General features: G+C 47.6%; 9 protein-coding genes across 9 annotated transcripts; 5 read left to right on the top strand and 4 right to left on the bottom strand.

The window, feature by feature from the left end:
- Window positions 1-47: 47 nt before the first annotated feature.
- On the top strand, window positions 48-1677 carry TRIVIDRAFT_223428 (uncharacterized protein; the record flags this gene model as incomplete). The annotated part of the gene is made up of 5 exons (XM_014099682.1): window positions 48-851; window positions 907-1018; window positions 1080-1435; window positions 1515-1574; window positions 1663-1677. 5 exons carry the CDS (start codon window positions 48-50, stop codon window positions 1675-1677), a joined length of 1347 nt encoding a protein of 448 aa, XP_013955157.1.
- Window positions 1678-1826: 149 nt separating this feature from the next.
- Window positions 1827-3864, bottom strand: TRIVIDRAFT_192452 (uncharacterized protein; the record flags this gene model as incomplete). The annotated part of the gene is made up of 3 exons (XM_014099683.1): window positions 1827-2300; window positions 2356-3237; window positions 3346-3864. The coding sequence occupies 3 exons, from the start codon at window positions 3862-3864 to the stop codon at window positions 1827-1829; spliced, it is 1875 nt and encodes a 624-aa protein (XP_013955158.1).
- Window positions 3865-5633: 1769 nt separating this feature from the next.
- TRIVIDRAFT_51248 (uncharacterized protein) lies at window positions 5634-6505 on the top strand (the record flags this gene model as incomplete). Its single annotated transcript, XM_014099684.1, has 2 exons — window positions 5634-5773; window positions 5836-6505. The coding sequence occupies 2 exons, from the start codon at window positions 5634-5636 to the stop codon at window positions 6503-6505; spliced, it is 810 nt and encodes a 269-aa protein (XP_013955159.1).
- Window positions 6506-7584: 1079 nt separating this feature from the next.
- Window positions 7585-9021, top strand: TRIVIDRAFT_51120 (uncharacterized protein; the record flags this gene model as incomplete). Its single annotated transcript, XM_014099685.1, has 1 exon — window positions 7585-9021. One exon carries the CDS (start codon window positions 7585-7587, stop codon window positions 9019-9021), a length of 1437 nt encoding a protein of 478 aa, XP_013955160.1.
- Window positions 9022-9165: 144 nt separating this feature from the next.
- TRIVIDRAFT_116249 (uncharacterized protein) lies at window positions 9166-10671 on the bottom strand (the record flags this gene model as incomplete). Its single annotated transcript, XM_014099686.1, has 3 exons — window positions 9166-9354; window positions 9411-9846; window positions 9911-10671. Coding segments are annotated over 3 exons (1386 nt in total), but the record flags the coding sequence as incomplete, so codon positions are not given.
- An 878-nt stretch (window positions 10672-11549) lies between these two features.
- Window positions 11550-13223, top strand: TRIVIDRAFT_51260 (uncharacterized protein; the record flags this gene model as incomplete). Its single annotated transcript, XM_014099687.1, has 3 exons — window positions 11550-11799; window positions 11862-12861; window positions 12929-13223. 3 exons carry the CDS (start codon window positions 11550-11552, stop codon window positions 13221-13223), a joined length of 1545 nt encoding a protein of 514 aa, XP_013955162.1.
- An 835-nt stretch (window positions 13224-14058) lies between these two features.
- TRIVIDRAFT_15408 (uncharacterized protein) lies at window positions 14059-15272 on the bottom strand (the record flags this gene model as incomplete). The annotated part of the gene is made up of 2 exons (XM_014099646.1): window positions 14059-14691; window positions 14751-15272. Coding segments are annotated over 2 exons (1155 nt in total), but the record flags the coding sequence as incomplete, so codon positions are not given.
- A 1200-nt stretch (window positions 15273-16472) lies between these two features.
- Window positions 16473-17510, top strand: TRIVIDRAFT_128742 (uncharacterized protein; the record flags this gene model as incomplete). Its single annotated transcript, XM_014099688.1, has 1 exon — window positions 16473-17510. A coding segment is annotated over one exon (1038 nt), but the record flags the coding sequence as incomplete, so codon positions are not given.
- An 897-nt stretch (window positions 17511-18407) lies between these two features.
- On the bottom strand, window positions 18408-19479 carry TRIVIDRAFT_223437 (uncharacterized protein; the record flags this gene model as incomplete). Its single annotated transcript, XM_014099689.1, has 3 exons — window positions 18408-18667; window positions 18721-19040; window positions 19127-19479. The coding sequence occupies 3 exons, from the start codon at window positions 19477-19479 to the stop codon at window positions 18408-18410; spliced, it is 933 nt and encodes a 310-aa protein (XP_013955164.1).
- Between the last annotated feature and the right edge of the window lie 763 nt (window positions 19480-20242).

Below are 20242 nucleotides of genomic sequence, written 5' to 3' on the forward strand. Positions count from 1 at the left end.
CCTTCTCATTTACTTGACACTGGATTTCTGTCTATTCAGCACTCACCATGAAACGCTCCATCGACCAGACAGAAGGCGCCGGCGATACTGGAAATCTTCCAGCTAAGAGAGCTGCCACTTCCACCAAGCAGGCTGCCGCTTCAACTAAGAAAGCTTCCGCTTCAAAGAAAAATACCTCCAGTGGAAAAACAGGGGCAGCAGCAGTGCCAACTTCAGAATCTTTGGCTGCTCCCAACGGAAAATGTCACAGCATACCACTAGGCCCCAATGGAGAACTTTTTATTCCACGAATCTTGCCTGAAGAATGCTTCAAAGCCATCGATAAGATGCTTCTACCACCGCGATGGGTATCTGGAATTGATGCTACGCCAGATCGCGAACTTACTCTTTCAGACAGGAAATGGTGGGAGGAGAACTCTCTGTGGCTTGAAGCAAATAAAAAATCCATTGGCCTAAAAGACAAGCACTGGAAGATGAGAGACGAGGCTTATGCGAAAGGCCAACCTCTCTCAGAGAACGACGCAAATCTCCAAGATGAGTTCATCTGCATTCATCCGATAGAAGAACAGAAAGACTCGGATGACGAAGACGAAGAAGATGAGGACGAAGATAATAATGCGAAAAATAGAGACAAGGAGAAGGAAGCTAAAGATAAATGGGAGGCCATGCACAAAATAGTGGGAAAATTTGCTTCTTTACACCCAGATCACAAATGGGTTTCATCTCTGCGTGGTTACGAGCGCAAACAATGGTGGCTTCAGGAGATACTCAAGCGAGACCAGGACGACTACTCTCTCCACATCTATAATGACTTCAGCTGGTATGGAACCATCGAAGTACTAGAGAACTTAGTGAGTAGTCTTGCAACTGGAATTCACACCGTCGGTGGCTAATTGATGATTGTAGTTTACAAACTTCGAAAAGGTTATCAAGCGCAAATCCCATACGCCGTTGCAGCTATGGCAAGAGCTTGAAGGGCTTGCATTAGTTCTCAGCAGCGGCTTAGTCCATATGGAGAGTGAGTACAACTCATCCACAATTTCTTCTCTTAAGTGGGCTTACTCACAAATTACGAAAAGTGTGCGATGACGCTGATCGAGTTGGTCGGATCTTAGAGTTGTTTGGATTCATGACAGCTGCCGTCATCGACTCGCTTCGGAAAAACGATCTCTTTACTAAGGATTCGAAAATTCCCAACATTTCAATCATGCTGGCTCTTCTCATAAAGTATGCATGGAACATAGGCTCCGATTTCGACGGCTGGGAGGATGAGATCTCCTGGGTCTTTCACGTCGTTCAAGAGGCCGAGACCGCAGATATTACCTTAGGTGGGCCATCTGGATTTGATGAGGTCTTGACGGAAATCAAGGACAAAGCTTCAGAGCAGACGGCAGCATCGCGCTCCAAATGGACAAAGAGCACATTTATTAAGAAGGTATGTTGCTTTCTTGGTTAACACCTTACATCACCCATGTTCACCTGAACAAGCAAAGTTAACACATCGGTTTTGTTAGTTTGGATCTTACGGCTCGCGAGGTGGTGACCAATATGTCATTGCGAAAATGCCTGCTTCGGTGAGAAAGAAGCACTCCTATGGAGGAGGCGGTGGCGGATTGATGTTCTAAAACTGTCAACATTGTATTTGCCTGAATCTCCGTTTAGGAATGGTTGCACTAAGTTGATAGGGCTCGAGTGGAAGGCTACCTGTTGTACATGATCTTCATCTTTAAAAACATATATGCAGCTTTCAAATCCCATCAGCAAATGTGCAATGTCTGCAATGTTGCCATGCAAGTCAGTAGTTACTATATACACGAGCAATTGTTTCAAGGCAAGCTCAAGAACAACTCGAGCATCTTTGGATAGTTGGGTGTGCCCAGTCCAGTAACAGGATCCCATCCCCTGGTGGCGTTGAATCCAAGGGTGCCGCAGCCAGGGTTGGTTCCATTTGTGATGTCATTCAAAACTCCTGGATTTTCGTAAAGCACTGAGTTGATGAGTCCCAATCGCCCCTTTCCCACTTTTATGCGCTCTTCAACAATACGGTTGATGAGTGATGCGAAAATGGGCGCTGAAGCAGATGTGCCGCCAGAGAGACCTTTCTTCCCTTGCACCTGGACTGCAATGTTATCGCCATTTGCTGCCACATCTGGTATACCTCGACCATTCCGATTATAGATGCCTTTACTATTATTGTATTCGCCGTTATAGTAGTATGGATATGTTGGGTTGTGATTCCTGAAATAATTGCTAATGGCGCTGCGTTGGTACTCAGGAATTTGGAATACGTTAGAAAAGCCCTGCAATTGTTCAGCTCATGTTCCATATTGCTTATTTCACGGATGTTGCACTTACACCACCACTGCTGTAGTTGAATGAGGGGCTAGGATCAAAGACGGCGCTCTCAGGATCATGGACTGTCTTTCCCGGATAGACCTTCGTGGCACCAACATTTGTCAACCATGGGCAGCTGTTGGGGTGTGTAGGTGAAAAGACATCGTCATTTCGTAGGCAGCCATAAAAGTCTGCATCAGTATTTCCAGGGTAACCTCCCACACCAGTATCGCCGCTGGCCACAAAGACGGATACGCCCTGTAGGGCAAGTTTCAAGAACTCCGAGCACTGGCGCTTCTGGTAGTACGCTGGGACATCGCTCTCCTGAAGACCATAAGAAATGGAGATTACATTGGTAGGCTTATAGACGCCGCACATGAGAGGGCCCTTATAGCCTCCAGGGTTTGGATCGGGATATACAGGGTCAAACTTGGGGTCATTACCCGTCTCTCCAAACGCAGAGTAGGTACAGTAGGAGCCATCAATAGCATCAAAAAAGGTATTAAATACGCCATTGGTTGTTGGGCCACCGCCGTTGGCGTAGAATGCGTCGTCAGTCTGGTAGAGCGTTGTAGTCTGTGGATAGATGATGGGATAGGCAAGTTCAAAGTCGAGATTGCTTTCACCACCTGCATTTCCTTGAGATACCGGAGCCTCGCCGCCGTCGATTGAGTTTAAAATAGGATGAGTACCATTGGGAATGCTGGGTGTGTATTCAGCAAAGAATGCGTTGAAATCTTCCTGAGCATAAACGTCTCCTTGCTCAAAGATACCAAGAGAGTTGTTCTTGCTGACTCTGGCATGAGGATCAGGTGCTTTGAAGTTGTAAAGAGCCTGCAAGCAGTGAGGTGTGATGACTTGATCGCAAGTCGACACGTCATCTAATGCCGGCTTTTTAGATAGCTTAGGGAAAGGTCTAACGTGCTGTTGTCTGCGGCGAGACTTATGCGCGACCTCAGTTTCAAGAGATTTCTTATCCCTTCGTCGAAGTTCCATGAGAGTTCCCTTGACTCCAGGAGTGATGTAGTCGACATGTTCTGACACATGCTCTGGTAGATGATATTCGTGAGCAGCGACTAGGGCGCGGTCTTGATCATCATGGAAATATTCGGTATGTAATAGACTCTCAACTTCTTTGGTAGTGGCATCAAAGGCCAACCACACTTTGTTATCGCTGTGAGTAATTCTTTCCTTGGCGATTCCAGACTTGATCAACCACGCAGCCACCGTCTCAATAGCGTCGTCAGAAGGCTTGAAGGCTTCAACAACCTCGTCCAAAGTCCAATGCTTGCCGTATAAAGAAGAATCGGGATGGGAAACTTCCGTCAGCCAATTCTCTGCCTCTTCTAGTGCCCTGGCATTCTGTTTTAGGCCTACCCTGACGGGAAGAACAACATCAGGCGAAACTCGTTTGTGTAACTTGGAATTTGGTACCGAGCGCTTCTCGTGGACGATATGCCCCCCCGGGATGGATCGACCTGAAGTCAAGCCCAGGAGAGCAGCGACCTGAATGGCTGATGAGAATCGCATATCGACAATCTCAATTTGAACAACGTGATAATCGTGTCAGAGCGCCAACTCATCTGCGTTGATGGGAATCCATCATTCATCTGGGCGATGCACCTAGACATATTTTATACGCCAAGAAGCACGGTCGGTACCATCTAATATCATGTCAATCAGTCAGATTTGCTGATGTAACCCTGCGATAACACTCTTATTTGCAAGGTTATTCACCAATCGCAGGTAGAACTTTTGGTTCATTTCACCAACCGTGGATAGAACTTTTGGTTCATTTCACGAACCACTTGGACATCAACCATTCAGCGATCAGTGATGCAAGCTAAGACAAAATACCTGCATAATCACACGGTAAGAATCGCAGTGAGGCGATGCACAGCTAGGTTGCTTCAGGAAGGTAACGATCCGGCGCATATCTCCGCCCAGGGCAATTCTGCCATTCCGTCCCACTATGATCATCATTCTGGGAAATCACACAAAGAACCGGCATTGTCGGCACAATGATTGGAACTTTTGAGATGTAAATCAAGATGAACCGTCTTTGTTCGTAACAAAGAGATGGCGGTAGAGGCAGAAGTCTCCGTATACCTCTGTGTGGTCCCGATGGTTTTTTTTTAGTTGTCGAGTCTCTCACTAGGTATGAACTTCCTCGTCGAGGTCGAGTTGATGATGGGAAGAGATTTCCAGGCCCAAAAAGTAAGGTGATATATCATTGATAGATAATATCCAACGTAGCATAGTTTTTTAAGGATAAGATTCTGTGCATCTATTATACATGGACCTTTTCGCTCAAGGTCAAGGAAAGGAAGGATTTCCCCAGCAGATTTGTTGCCTCGGCTCATGCGTCCATCTGTGAAAGCGGATCGTTGCATTCTTCGTTATGCTAACGGTTGGCCCAGTTATTGAGAAATAATCCCAACACATTTACCTTTCCCATTGGCCCTACTCAAAGATGATTCAATTGCTCCCTTTGACCTGACCACTGGAAGAATTGAACATCATTCGCTGATAATTAGAAGAGCTAGACACAGTTCCGATTGTGCACTAACTATGTAACATTGGGTGGGGTTTAAGTCCGGAATAACCATGAATATAACGATTCATGCATATCATTAATTTCTTCACATGACAAAGTTGGTGATTACATGGCCATGCATTGGATCTTATGGAATGTATTTAATTCTATTTGTACTGTATTTTTCATGAGGCAGTAAGCGATGCTAAGAGTCGCGATCAACGCCCCCATACACATCGATGAGCCCTTTAATGGGCTAGTCTCTCCATGTCTCTCCTGCCAAGACAATCTCATGATCCCGTGTGTTACCTTTTCATTTGTACACAACCCGGAATCGAGTTCCGGATTACTATAAATGGCAATGGATCTGGCCGGCAGTCATTATAGCAAATGTCAAATCTCGGCTCTCGGCTGGTGTCATTAAGCTTCCGAAACCTCCACCAACATTTTCCCGCCCACCTCCAAACACCCTTAAGATAAGCTTGGAGCTTCTTTGAGACTCCCACATAATCATTATGACGATCGCGCATCTCCTTTGGGAATGCCCGCTATCTCAAACGGGAGTCAGGCTGAAAATCGGTCGGGCAGCTACCACGTGATCATACGATTCGCTGCTGCTGCCAGCTGTATGTCAGATAACGCATAACATAAATACCTGCTTGATCTGACCATTCATGCGGGGTATGGCTTTTGCTTGTTCTTCGTAAATTCTGCTGTATCTATTTGTATCTGTATCGTTATTACGTGTCAAAGATACTGCACAATGGCCTCAAAGATTGCAATTGCTTCCCTTATTGCCTTGTCGGCTGCCTCGGAGGGCCTTCGGCCATGGGAGGCTCCTGGCCCGGACGACTTGAGAAGTCCTTGCCCAATGCTAAATACACTGGCAAACCATGGTTATCTGTACTGATCTTTCTCCAATTGGAGCCGATTGTTCATCCTTCAGAAGCTAATCGTCCTTCAAGACCTCACAACGGCCGCAACATCTCAGCCCAACAATTTGCCGATGCAGCTCTTGAAGTTGTAAATATCGATGGCATGGCCATCAAGCAGGTTGCCAATTACTTTCTTAGGGCTGCGAATCAGTCCTTCATCGACTTAACGGACTTGAATCGCCCTGGCATCCTGCAGCACATTGCCTCGCTCACTCGAGACGATGTTAAAGACCCTGATAGTGTAGATGTCTCGGCATCTCAAGATCGAATTCACCATCTTATACAAGACAGCGATACCGACTGCATTACAGTTGCTTCACTTGCAAAGACTCGCTTACACGTTGAAGATCTGTCTTCTCCACAGGAATTGACTGTTAAGGAGCAGAGCTTGGCATATGTCGAAGCAGGTCTCCTGCTATTGGTGATGAATGACGGTCCTGTTCCATCTGGATGGAGCTTTCCTCCAGCGACCGCATATTGTGCTCCAAAGAAAAGAGTAGAAACGTGGTTGACAGAAGAAAGATTCCCAGAAGAACTGGGGTGGAAGAAGTCGGAGCGAACGCTGGGCCTCGTTGACTTTGTGCCAGTCATCAAGGGCATTTTTGAAGAAAAGAGATTGCAGGCTGGGAAGGGACCGTTGTGGAAATCCTTCATCCCCTCCTTTCTCCAGCAGGAGACGGATACCAACAGCGAGCTATGATGAGCCTAGTGCATCTATGGGTGGTGTTGTGTGATGTTATACAAAAGTAGCTTTTTGAACAACAACGATGATGTTTACGACCTCCATAAAGCATGATGTGAAGAAACACATCAGTATGTCCTGTCCAGACTTTGAGGAGGCCTCCCCAGCGAAGGGATGGGATTTTGGATATCGCAATTCACAAAAAGAACCACTCGAAGTAGACAAGACAAAATGAAAGAATGATGTGGTGCTTGGGCATCAATAATAGTGGAGATGGGCAAAAATGAAAGCAGAAGATACAATGCGTAATCTGGGAATCGAACCCAGGGCTCCCCGACGTTGCTCGGATGGCAACGGAGAATTTTACCACTAAACCAATTACGCTTTGATGGAGAGAGGGTGAGTTATTCTGATTCAGATTCTAGGCGCGGATGGCGAGAAGCCAGAAGCCAGAAGAAGCCTCAACTTCTTGAGAGATTTCGAGAGTGGCTGGAATGTAGGGATGTCAGATGTCCTGAGAATCGATTCAATGCGGAAGTTACTTGGGCGTCAATGCTGCAGCTTAGAAGCTCCATTTCCAGATAAGCACATCAGCACAGCAATTATTCACGCCATTGGTTCACTGCCATGCAAGAGGCGGTATGACATGCTGCAATGTCACTTTGCCGCATATGCCGATCAATTTTGTTGACGAATTACTGGCATGCAATCTGTAATCGCTAGTCTTCCGATTGGAAATGGCCTCATCATTTGATTGGACCGACTAGATAAATACACTTGATATAGAGCGGCTTAATTTTTAATCCTCTTGGCAAGTTGGAGAGGAAGCTGGGGAAATTAATTATATCCGGCACCTCCAAGAAAAAAAAACTTTCCGCAAATCTATCCACCAATGTTGGTTTCTCACTGTCTCAGCCTCAAGTGGAACCATGTTATAATGACGATATTATATATAGAAGATTACAATTCCCCAAATGACATAAATAACTATTCCTCGTTTTCCACTTATTTCGCTTGCTAGGCAGTATTGTCTGTTGTAATCTTGAAGCAACATATAGCGAAACTGAGCTCCCAACACCGAATGCAGCGACGGGATAATGGCGCCAAAGAAAAACATTCTCCTCGTCATAGCAGACGACATGGGCAAATCCCTTGGCTGCTACGGCGATTCTACCATATCAACCCCCAATATCGACCAGCTAGCCTCTGAAGGCACGCTATTTGATAATGCTTTTGCCAGTACAGCATCTTGCAGCGGAAGCCGATCGGTCATCTATACGGGTCTCCACACGCATCAAAACGGACAATATGGCCTGCAGCACGCCAATCACCATTTCATGACTTTTGATCACATTGACTCTGCTCCTAAACTCTTCAACAATCTTGGGTATCAAACCGGTATTGTCGGCAAAATTCACGTCGGTCCTGAGCATGTGTATCCGTGGGAGGTGCGAAGAGAAAGCCCAACCCGAGACGTTTCTTGGGTTGCCGAACAGGTTGATTTGTTCTTCCAGTCAGCGAAAAATGATTCTAGGCCATTCTTTTTGACTGTGGGATTCATGGACCCCCATCGGGACTCAACTCGCGGAGGATTTGGCAACGGTGATGAGAGCGTATCAGGTCCAGATGCGACTTACGAGCCTGCGAAAATCACCGTTCCAAGTTTTCTCAATGATATTCCTGAAGTCCGCCAAGAGATGGCCGAGTATTATCGCTCTGTTGGTCGAGTTGATCGAGGATTTGGTTCGATAATGGAGGCCTTGAAAAAGGCTGGTTTCATCAATGATACGCTTGTTGTGCTGACAAGCGACAACGGACCGCCGTTTCTCAATTCAAAGACAACTCTCTATGATGCAGGTGTAAGATTACCTCTAATTATACGAAACCCTCACGGAAAACAAGGCGTGAGGAATCCAAATCTCATATCTTTCATCGACCTCCTGCCAACATTCCTCGATTGGGCGGGTCACAACGCTGCCACACCTTCTGCCTCGGCCTCCCCTCCTCGGCTAGGCCGCTCCGTTCTTCCGATTATTGATGAAACCAATATAAATGATGCCTGGACAAGAGTATTTGGATCCCATACTTTTCACGAGGTCACAAACTATTATCCAACACGATTCATGCGCACATCGCGCTACAAGTACCATCGCAACATAGCTTGGAAGCTCGATTTCCCATTCTCAACCGATCTCTACGCCTCTCTATCATGGGAAGGCATTCGCAATTCCCAGTTCCCTTTGAAAGTCGGAGAGCGTTCCTTGGAAGCATACATCCGCCGACCTCCAGAAGAGCTGTATGACATGCAAGAAGACCCGAGAGAAGTGATCAATTTGGCAGATCGTCCAGAATACAGAGAGATTCTTCTGGGATTTCGGAGAGAGCTGGAGGACTGGCAACGACTGACGCAAGATGCATGGCTGGTACGAGACGGGGTATCGTTATCCGAGATGCAAGGTCATATCGATGCGGGGCTGAAGATTCCAGATCGATTTGACTTTGACTTGGCGGCACCTGGAAATACGCAGGCATAGTCGGGTTTATTCTTGAGATACCATGGGGCAATGTCAGTTGGAATCCTAAATCCTTAAACGTCATACCCACTCGAGACGCTCAACTTCTTGCTCCTCATCATTCTCAAGAAAACGAGGCTGCCGAGCGATGCTGCTTGAAATCTCCTGCATCTTATCATGCAGAATTTGGAGCTTAATATTATCGCCACCGCCACGAAAACAGGTCAGAAACTCAGCAAGGCGGTTCAAAATATCTCGAGGGCCAACATTCATCAGCTGTTTGCCCTCGAATGTCGAAGGGAGGCATAGCAGAATATCGGCTAGTGACATTGCCACTTCAAACAACTTCATTTCCTAACAGAAGCTCATGTTAGTCAGAGGTTATCTTAGCCAAACAAATTGCTACTTACCATTCCCAGGCCGTGTGCTTCAATGACGGACCGGGGAAATGTATCTATGTTCTGAACCACATTTCGCGCGATCCGGTTTGGGAAAGACAGACTAAGGCCTTCGTCTGATGCATTGGGCAGAAGGTTGATATAGTACATGGATGTCTTCCATAAGACAATTCTCATCCACTGTTGCGTCATGAGAAAATCTGCTTTCTGTAAATCAGTGGAATTCCGCGAAGCTTGCTGGATTCCTCGTAAGCGAGCATGCATAGAGGCAAAATACTCGTGCGTTTGCAAAGATCCATCACCATCCATTGCATTAGCAAAGCTTTGGAAGAGTTTGCTCAAGCTGATAAAGGCGAACAAAATTGGGGGGTTTTCATCCACTTCTAGTTCGGGCAGATCAGGATCAAGCTGCAATATCCTTGGAAAGTCAAATCGCGTCGTATGGCCTCTGATTGTATCATCCATTAGCGGCGCTCATCGTGCGTTGGAGCAAAATAAGAGGCTCTACTCACCTTTCTGTCACAAACAATAACCAGATTATGCGCAGATGCCTCTGAGCCTCAAGTTTAGGTAGACTAGCATAATGAATCGCCTTATCAAGGCTCAGCATCTGAGCAAAAGTGATAGCTTCGCGTAGCAGCATGGCACCCTTTCGAATGTGGCCGCGGTTTGCATACGACACATGTAAAAAGAATGAAGACAGCAAAACGCTGATGGAAGGATGCTCTAGGTGATCCATTTCATATCTCGCCCGTGAGGATTCAGAAGCCATGAACGCGCCATCATCGCCTCCAAAACGGCCAAGTGCTTCGTGAGATGCAGGCTTGAGTTGTGCTATGGTGACTGCACTGACTGCTGCAGCGAGGGCATATGCTTCGATGTCAGTGGAGTCCTGAAGTCGATTGAGGAGAGTATCTATGTTGACAACCGGCCACACCGGGTATAGAGCTTGCTGATAGAGGCCGAGGTAATGCTCAAACGCGGAAGACGGGACGCGATTCATGCCAGGGTAGATGTGAGGTTGATTTGACGGCTGCGAATAAGTATCGTTATCAGAAACGGGAATTGGAGCTTTTCTATTAATCATCGTCGACTCCATTGCCGATTTATTATTTAATAGAGCCTCTCGCTTCCTTTGTGCCCAGGGCCCTTTGGGGCCGGCCTTGAGCTTTCTCCTCTCGGCCACGCATCGGAGAGAGAGGCTCTGGCATCGTTTACATGGCAACCCCCGATCACATCTCACCTTTCGAGCTGCACATGCATCACAGGCCCGATCTCGAGCCATATTTAATTCATACTCGGGTTGTACCTGTCACAAGGAGGTGCAGGATGCAAATGAACTGGCGGCCCCAACTCACGCACACCTCTCTTTGGCTATGATATTAAGTTTGATGCTAGTTGGTTGCCACTTCATGTGGGGGCGTTAAACCCCAACACGGTGGAGAATCCGGTGCGGGGATACGATACGATGAGATTGTTTGAATCTTGTGCCTGAGCATCTTGTACCTGACATGAGATGGCTGAGTGGGATGTCTGATGGAAACCAGCACCACCGATGCTCTCCTCCGTAATATCTTCATTCCAGCCCGTGTTGAAGCACCCAGTTTTGAGATGTCAACGAGCCATTTAGATGGAACCGTTTCAAATCCCACAATTCGTGTGGTATTTAATTCATCGCGCCATGAGACTAACAGTTAGGCGACCACATGAAGGCGAGTCAGCGCTGGCATCAAAGATGACCGCCTCTTCTTTCTAAATTAGCTCCGAATCTGCTTACGGGCGGAAAGATTTTTTAGGGCGCGGAAAGATTTTCTAGTTCTCAACTCACATGCTTCGTCCACAAGCCCTCCGCCTGTCAACTTCAGACCTACATCTCAACCGGACGCTATCACCGAATGCTTGTAAAGCGACGGCTCTGTCGTCTCAACCAAGCATGGGCCTAGTCCCCTTCGTGGTAGTTTGGACAACCAAGCCATGGTTCAGCGAAGGCGTGATGGCCCCTTAGATCACTCAATAACGAATATTCCTCTCTACCAATGCCCCGGGTAAAGATCGCTCTCAGCTAAGTTCGAGTATATATACTCGACAACATCCGACGATATCGCAGTTACTGCTGCAGGTTCCTCGGCTCGCAGTTAAACGCTACCAAAAATGGCACCGTCATTTCTTCGAGAAAACCGATTCTTTCGGCACTTCACCCCTCGGTTGGCACTCTCGGTGGCTCTGATTGCCTTATCTACCTTCAACTATGGTTTTGATAACCAGGGGATTGCTACAAGTCAAGCAATGCTTGCATATAAAAAGCAATTCGGAGACTACAACCCAAAGACCAACACCTATGCCATACCCACATACTACCTGTCTCTTTTGAACAGTCTCAACTTCATCGGGTTCGCTGCTGGTACGTCGGTAACTATCGATACAAGTTGAAAAGAGAACGTATCTAATGCACAATCACGTCAGGTCTCTACATCGGTAGCATCATTAGTGCTCGCTATGGCCGTAGAATGTCCATGTTCTGCATGTCTCTCTGGGCTATGATGTCTGCGACGGTGCTCATCTCAGCCACAACTAGAGGACAAGTCCTCGCAGGTCGTATCCTCAACTATACATATATAGGCATGGAGCTATCTACATGTCCTCCATTCCAGGCCGAGATCGTCCCAGCCCCCATTCGGGGTTTCGCAGTTGGAACGTATCAAACTAGCCTGTTACTAGGTGGCGTCATTATAAACAGCGTCTGCCGCGGCACCAGTGGGCTTTCAAGCAATGCAGCATGGAGAATTCCAATGGGCCTTTTCTACCTTGTTCCGCTGACAGTTGCATCATGTGTCTGGTTCATACCGGAGTCCCCTCGGTGGCTATTACTTCAGGATAGGGAGGAAGAAGCTCTCCTGTCTTTGCAAACACTCCGCGGCTCCGATCCTTCTTACAATGCCCTTGAAGATCTCGAGTTACTTCGATTGTCTCTCGTAGAAGAGCACAATAAAGGAAAGTATTCGGATCTATTTCGAGGTACCAACCGGAGGCGTACACTTGTTGCTATGGGCATGAACTTTTTCATCCAAGCCACAGGATCGCCATTCACTGCCGCATACGGGACACTCTTTGTCCAATCCATCGGCTCGATTAATCCGTTCAACTATTCCATCATGAGCTCGTGCATCAACTTCTTCTGCTGTCTGGTTGGAATCTCAATCACAGATAAGGTAGGTCGCCGTCCAATCCTCATGACTGGCTCGGTCCTTCAGGTGATCTGGCTATTCACCATGGGCGGCATCGGAACGGCGGCAAACCCCACGCTTGTTCAAAAGCAGGTGATAGTAGCAGCGACAGCACTATCATCAGCCAGTTTGTGCTTCAGCTGGGATCCCATGAACTACATCGTGACGACGGAACTTCCGGCATCACGATTGCGTGATAAGACCCAGAGGGTTGCTTCCATTGTTAACATCTTAACCAAGTGAGTCTATGATAAAAAAAGGAACCTCTCATGTTCAATAGCATACAGCTGACATTTGTACTCATAGCTTTCTCTTTTCATTCTTTACCCCTTATTTGCTCAACGCCCCATACGCAAATTTGCAGTCCAAGGTTGGCTTCATATTCGGAGCGCTAGCAATATGCTCATTCTTCTTTGCGTATTTCTGTGTTCCGGAGATGAAAGGACGCAGTTTAGAGGAAATTAATGAAATGTTTGACAAAGAAATACCGACTAGACGGTTTGGTAGCTATGAGTTGGAACACAAGGTTAGCGGCAAGGCGGAGGTAATTGAGATGGAGAAGGTGCCTGCCGATAGATTCGGAGGTATACCCGAGATATAGCTCGGTAACTACTAGTTCTGACATTTTTTTTGTCGCAAACAATACTACCTACCTACCTGTACCTCTCTACAAATGAGCTCTCATACTAGAAGGTTATGGGCTAACATGTCGCTATTGTCTTGTGAAGATTTAGCCCACAGCACACTATCAGATGTTAAAAAGAAAGCAGTTTCTAGATAAGAGGACGATGTCTCCAACAATAGGCTGAATCAACAGTAACTGATCAAGTCTAGTACCAAAGCGGTGCTGTATGACAGAAACCGTAAAGCGGTACTCCATACCAGTCTATGTTTCAAATTATTTACCTAGGTGCCTATACATTAAGATTGCGATAACAGGAGAATACTCATGAAAAGTCAATCTGTTAGCCCACCCTAAGAGGTTCACTGCGGCAAGTTATTGTAAGCTAGGTACATGTAGGTAGTGCAATAACGGTCAGCTCAACCAATAGTTCCGCACAGTGACAATACTGCGCTGATCTTCAGCGATACAAGCGGCAACAGTAATCCCGCTTCAAGAACGAGAGGTATACAATAACAATCGTGGTGCCCGATGCAGAGAGTATTTATGGTACTGGCGTTTCCGCCATGGCACATCAAGAACTAGCGTCAGCTTCTTTTCACATTCAATGCATGTATATAAATTCGCCCGGAGATTGTATTCGGGAGTTACTGTTGGCCGGAAGTTGGATCGTTATCTTTTTCTTAAGGCGAGCATTATATTGCATAACTAATTCTATAATTACATGTAAATCTAAAGCCAGAAGTAGATCGTATATTGTAGTAATAGTAAAATGGTAGGTGGGGCCTATTTCTATTTGTCAATAGGATTAGCTCTCAGCGAAAGCCTTCACAACAGCCTTCGCTCCCTCAGGATGCGTCATGAGTCGATCCATCTCCTCACCGGCCTTGATGTGATATTTGCCGCGTTTCAACATATCCCTCTCATATTCCTCTATCGCCTTATTTATATGCTCCAGTCCGTTTTCTTCAATCTTAGTAACGAGTTCAAAGGCATCCTTCATGGCGAGATTGACACCCTCCCCATTGGGTAACGATAAGTGCGCAGCGTCTCCCGCCAAAGTCACACCTGGTACCGAGTTCCAACCAAAGCTTTCTGCAGGAAGTTGATACAGCGGCCAGCTGCGGAAATTCTCCGCGTTTCGAATATAATCTCTTAAATCCTCAGCCCAGCCTTTGAAGAAAGAGGACAAGAGCATATCGCGAGTAGCTTGGGGTTTGTTCAAGTCCATAGACGTGCCAACAAAGTGCTCGGGGGCAGTGATGCCAAAATAGATCCTGTATGAGTTATCGCCTTGTCGTTGAATGATCATACGGCTTGGCCCTGCCAGAAATAGAGCTATGCCATGACCGATTTTGTCCGTCAGCGTCTTGTGCAATAAGCTGCTTTCCTGTATGCGAGTTTCGATGAAGGTACTTCCTGCATATTGTGGCTTTGTAGAGGTGATCTATAACTATTTTGTTAAACGTCTGGCTCTTAATGTCGAGGAAGTGATGACAGCCGTACCGCAGCTCGTACTTTGCTCCAGGCCCCATCCGTCCCGACAACGAGCGAGAATCCACCAACTGTGTTGCCATTGGAAAAATTTAGGACGGGAGACGAGTTGTCACTGTCGAAACTTAACTTTATCAGACGATGAGACCACACTATTTGGTTTTGCGGAATTGACTCTAGAAGGATGTCTCGCAAGCTCCTGCGGTCAATCTCGGGCTTTCCACCGGTCTTCAAGCCGTCTTCTCCATCTTGTGCCTCGCCAGTAGCTCGATGCAACAGCTCTCCATAGGAGTCAAAAAAGGTAACCCGATCGTCCTCCCATCTTGCTTTCTGAGCAAAGGCATTGTACAAACCAGCCTCCCGAAGAGCAAGCTGACCTGTTTCTTTGCGTATATCAAGTGAGCCACTAGAGACTAGTGTGGCCGCTGATTCTTCCTTTTCGTAGACGGTGAAGGGGATATTCTTGCGGTGGAGGAGGCGGGCTAGAGTGAGGCCGCAAGGGCCGGCCCCGATGATGGCAATGGCACTCTTCATTGTGCAGTGACAAACACGCGAAGTTTGGGCGAAGAAGGGTTACTGTACGAGTGAAGATTATTCTAAAGCCTTAGTGAAGCATGCTTGATATATGTACTTTTCTTATTCAAGCGGCTCTACCTGTCTTATTCAAGCGGCTCTACCTATCTGATGTCCAGCAGGCCTTCGGCTTCGGAAGCCCCATCTTGGTTGATGGCGGCACTCGGGGCCGAACCACTCGGGGCCGAGTCACTTAAGGCCCGAGCCCACTAAGGCCCGAGCTACTGTGCAAATGAAATATTGATGCCGACATGGATGGCCGCTCCTACTAGATAGCGTGCAGCCCGACTTGATGGCACATATGTTGAGTCATCTCGCATCTATCTCTTCATATCTGTTCATTAGCATTCTTCACGACAGTACTCAACACGCCGACATAACTACCTGTACTGACTGTGGATCGGCAGGGAATGGGGGATTAGCTTCAATTACAACGAGGGGTCATACTTTCTCTCCGCCTAATCGGATGCCATGGGAACTGCACGCAATCCACCTTTGAGCGTTCCCAGCAGGCCAACTTTTGCTTGCGTTCGCTGCGCTGGGCGCAAAGTAAAATGTGACAGGCATATACCATGCACCGCGTGTGTCACACATGGAGCTGAGTGCGTGTTTCAACCTCCGCCGCCTCCTCGGAGAAGACGTCGACCTGGGGCGGCTGGACCTTCGATACAGGTAGATAGGCGCGAATACCCGCAAACACGCCTTCAAGCGCAAGGCCACAACCCGAAAGAATCATCCAATCCTCTTGATACTGATTCACGGAGCCATCTGTCGAGTCAGGGAATTCGCGGCTCACAATCGAGCTCATCAGAGCCGAGCGGGAGTGTCAGCAAAACTCAAGTTATCCGAGGACGAGGGCAGTCAATGTTGATTGATAAGTGAGTTCAGACCCCCAATAATTTAGATATATTTGCTGAGTCCCCGCGTAGTAGCTTGTGGTCAAGAGTTGTGGAAGAGGTGAGTGTCCAGTCGCGTATCTTGCTTGGGTTCAAGTTGTTTGCTAGGCGCTAACGGTATCATAAGTTTCACGACCCCGAGGATGCTCTGCGGAGGAGTTCAGACGACTCGAGTGATGCAGAAACCCTCAATGATGACTTTAGTTTTGTGCTTGGCGGCCCACCGATATCTCGCACCAAACTCCTTCATCCACCGCCACAACAGATACATGAACTATGGCGCACTTTTGTGGAAAATGTTGATCCTCTCTCCAAAGTTGTGCATATCCCCACATTAGAAAAGGCATTTCATAAAGCTGCAAATGAAGTAGACACGGTCTCGCGGAGCTTTGAGGCACTCATGTTTGCCATCTACAGCGCCGCCGTTATGTCACTGAGCGACGTTGAGTGTGAGGAACGACTTCACGAGCCTCGAAAGTCTCTGAGATCTAGATTAATGACTGCCACCAAGGCAGCATTATCGCGAGCCAACTTCATGAGCACATCTAGCCTTGTAGTTCTTCAGGCATTGGTCATTCATATCATCTCAGCGCGAGACATGTACGAGCCGCGTGCCCTTTGGACCTTGACAGGTGTGGCGGTTCGCGTTGCCATCGGCATGGGCCTTGATCGCGATGGAACACTTCTTGGGCTGCCACCATTTGAAACAGAGCTGCGGCGACGCATGTGGTGGTTTCTGAAAGCGCAAGATCTACATAATGCTGAGCTGTGCGGCCTTCCCAAGTTTCGAGATGTTGGCCTGAGCAGCGACTCCACAAGGCGTCCCACCAACATCAACGACATTGAGCTCTATCCGGGAATGCCTGTCTCGCCGGTGGAGTCGGGAAATTTGACGGACATGACGTTTCTCGCTATAAGATACGACCTACTCTGGTTCGCCGCCGCCCGCGTTGCCAAGTTTCGTCATCTAGGGAAGAGTCTGAGCCAGTGGGATCAGGATTTCGCATCCGAAGGTGACAAGGCGGAGACGGATCAAAGTGTGAAGGAAATAGAAGAGCATCTGGAAAACAAATACCTCCGGCGTTGCGACCCTTCGCAGCCGCTGCAGCTAATGTCGACGCTGATGGCACGGGCTGCGATAGACACCATTCGCTTCATGACACACCATCCACGCAGATGGACCAGCATCAACCAGGCGCCGCCATTTGAGCGTCAATGGGTATGGGAAGTCAGCATCAGGCTTCTAGAGCAGCGCGACATGCTGCAGTCAAACCCCTCACTGAAGAAGTTTGCATGGCACGCAGCGTTTACCATGCAATGGCCTGCTTTCATCCACGTGCTCGATAGCCTCCAAGCCAATCCGTCTACGCCGGATGCCGAGAAAGCGTGGAGGCTGATTGCGAACACGTTCGAGAATAATATGAGCATGTTCTCCGACTCGAGAAAGCCCATCCACAGAGCCGTGCGAAGTCTCTGTCTGAAAGCATACGATGCTCACAGGCTGCAGCGCAATGGTGTTTATGCTCTCCAGACGCCGGCGTTTATTTTGAAGCTACGGCAGCAACAAGAAGTGGTGAAGATCAAAAGACAAGCCTGCTGTAGGAAAGCCGAGGATGCGTTCCAGTGGGACCCCATCAGCTCAGAGGCCACTACCGCATCGACAAGTCTTAAGCACGGCACGATATCCAACCAGGAAGACGGTGCGGAACACGTGGATGCTGGTGGTCAAAATCAACGATTCGAGCATGTCAATGAGCACGGCAGCGAAGCTGAATATACCTATGCTATAGAAGACATAGACCTGGGTTCTCTGCTGGCCGGGGACGTCAGCGCAGATAATAGGGCGTATCAAACTATCAACTGGGAGCAATGGGATCTTTTCCTAGCCGATTCCAGTATCAATTGAGCAATGCTACTCCGAACCCCATGCACCTCTTAAACAGCAGACTTGTCGAAACTCTCCACACTATCAATAACTACGATTCTAAGGTTAGCTCCACCCTTACTCTGAGCCATTAGGTAGTGACGGGATGGACATACTCATATGGGCAATAGTCAAGAGATCTTCCTGATGAATGGGCTTGAAGCTTGCGTTCTCATCACACCCGTTCGTCATCTGCGCAATGGTTGCAATTCCGCGAACAAACTTTGACGTATAGCCGTCATCTTCATACTCATATGCACGTCGGAACACGCCATTTCACCCAGACGGGCGAAATAGCTTGCAGGTCTTGAAATCCTCTGGACGAGGCTCTGGGGCACCGCATTCAGCGCAGAGCAGCACGTTGGCTCGACCAAGCCACTCAACGAGGCAGGTTTTTGACCCAGGCTTGATCCAGTCTGTCTTGAGATAAACCGGAAAGAATGTGGCAGTGGTTACAGTGTACATCGGCATGAAGTCAAAACGAAATCTGCTTATTTGATCTCTGGGCCATAGTTGTGTAGTATACTTCATGATACCTGTAATTAGCTCTTGTCAGTAGTAATTGATAAGTAGCAGGGGGAGATCATACCGCATGCGTTAAACAGCTCAGCAGCCTTAACTTCTACCTCGTCTGCCGATACCTTCCACTGACTGATAACACTGAGCAATTGGTCACCGGCTTCACCAATCAAGCCGTCGTGGATCTTGTCGATATAGTCATAATGCATTGCATTGTGGATTATCGCGTTTGTACGTATTTGATCGTGCATCTCCACCTGCGACGCACTTGCAGTAGACGGTGCAACTCTGTCAGTTGGAGGAAGGAAATAGCGGAGCTCAGGGAATTGGACAGCGGTTGAGGCTAGTGCCTCAGCAACCAGGAACGGTTGCTTGTATACGAGGGCATAGCTAAGGTGGATGATGCAGTGCAGATAGCCTATGGATCAGGTCAGCCGCCCATGCGGTGGTATTGCAAGATCCTACACAAGACTCACCCCTGAAAAATCCTGTCGAACATGTCCATAGCTCGCTCATTTTCGCCAAAATTAGATGTGTTGACTGTCGTTGGAATTCCATGGGTCTCAATTTCCTTACGAGAAAAGAGGAAGTAGTCATTGAAATACTTGGAATATCCGAGGCACTTCTTGAACTCAGCCGGGTCAGCCAATTGCTGTGCGTGCCCTGAATCGGCGTAGTGTGACGGCAATTGGTAGGCAGCGTTTTGGTCGAAAGCTTTTTCCATCTGTAGCGGAGTAGCTCCAAGGGCGTAGATGCAAAGGAGGTGGTGAAGGATATGGTCTAGGACCAAGTTAGCTTGCTTTGAGCTGGTAATAGAGGCGGCAGTCATTATGCAGCCGGTTTGCTGGGTTTGAGGCTACGAGAGCGTGCTATGAAGACCAAACTGGTGAAAGCTCAGGTGATACTTGTCATGATTTGAGGTAGTTTTGGGTAGTATATGTATGTATAGAGTAAAGAGTAAAGAGTAAAGAGTAAAGAGTAAAGAGTAAAGAGTAAAGAGTAAAGAGTAAAGAGTAAAGAGTAAAGAGTAAAAAGCTTTGGTGAGCATTACCGGGGAACGGCAAGTCTGACGCTTTGATGCGTCCTGAAGATGTCCCATATGTCGGATTTTATAACATGACAGGCGCCGGAATCTTCTACCGATACATAGCGCATCTGATCCATGTCAGGGCCTTGGTCGCGAATTCCCCGATTCCCGCACCGCTGTTGTAGATTTTAGAGTCACGCAGTTTTCTGCTTACCTTAGGTAGTATGCAGCAATCTTTGCCAGCGCGTATCTGAAGATTCAAAGTTGTTGAGAACCTTTCTTCGAATACAGGACCTTGCTTTATCGGAAGAGCTCTGATGGAACTGGACGATCGTTCCCCCTCCCCTCGGTTCGGGTCAGGTGGAAGTACCATTGTAAATTTCCCCGGCCCCAACGTACCTAGCTGATGATTTAGAGATAGTAGATTTTGCGGAGATTCAATAACGATATTTTCGGTGTTGGTATTAGTAGAGGTGTATTTTTGAGAATATGTATATCGTGGAATATTCATCTCGTAAATTTAAGAAGCTGAGTCTTGCACGGGCTGAGATTCGGGTTGCTCAGC

The sequence above is a fragment of the Trichoderma virens genome, assembly GCF_000170995.1.
Source record: "Trichoderma virens Gv29-8 chromosome Unknown TRIVIscaffold_76, whole genome shotgun sequence".
NCBI lineage: Eukaryota > Fungi > Ascomycota > Sordariomycetes > Hypocreales > Hypocreaceae > Trichoderma > Trichoderma virens.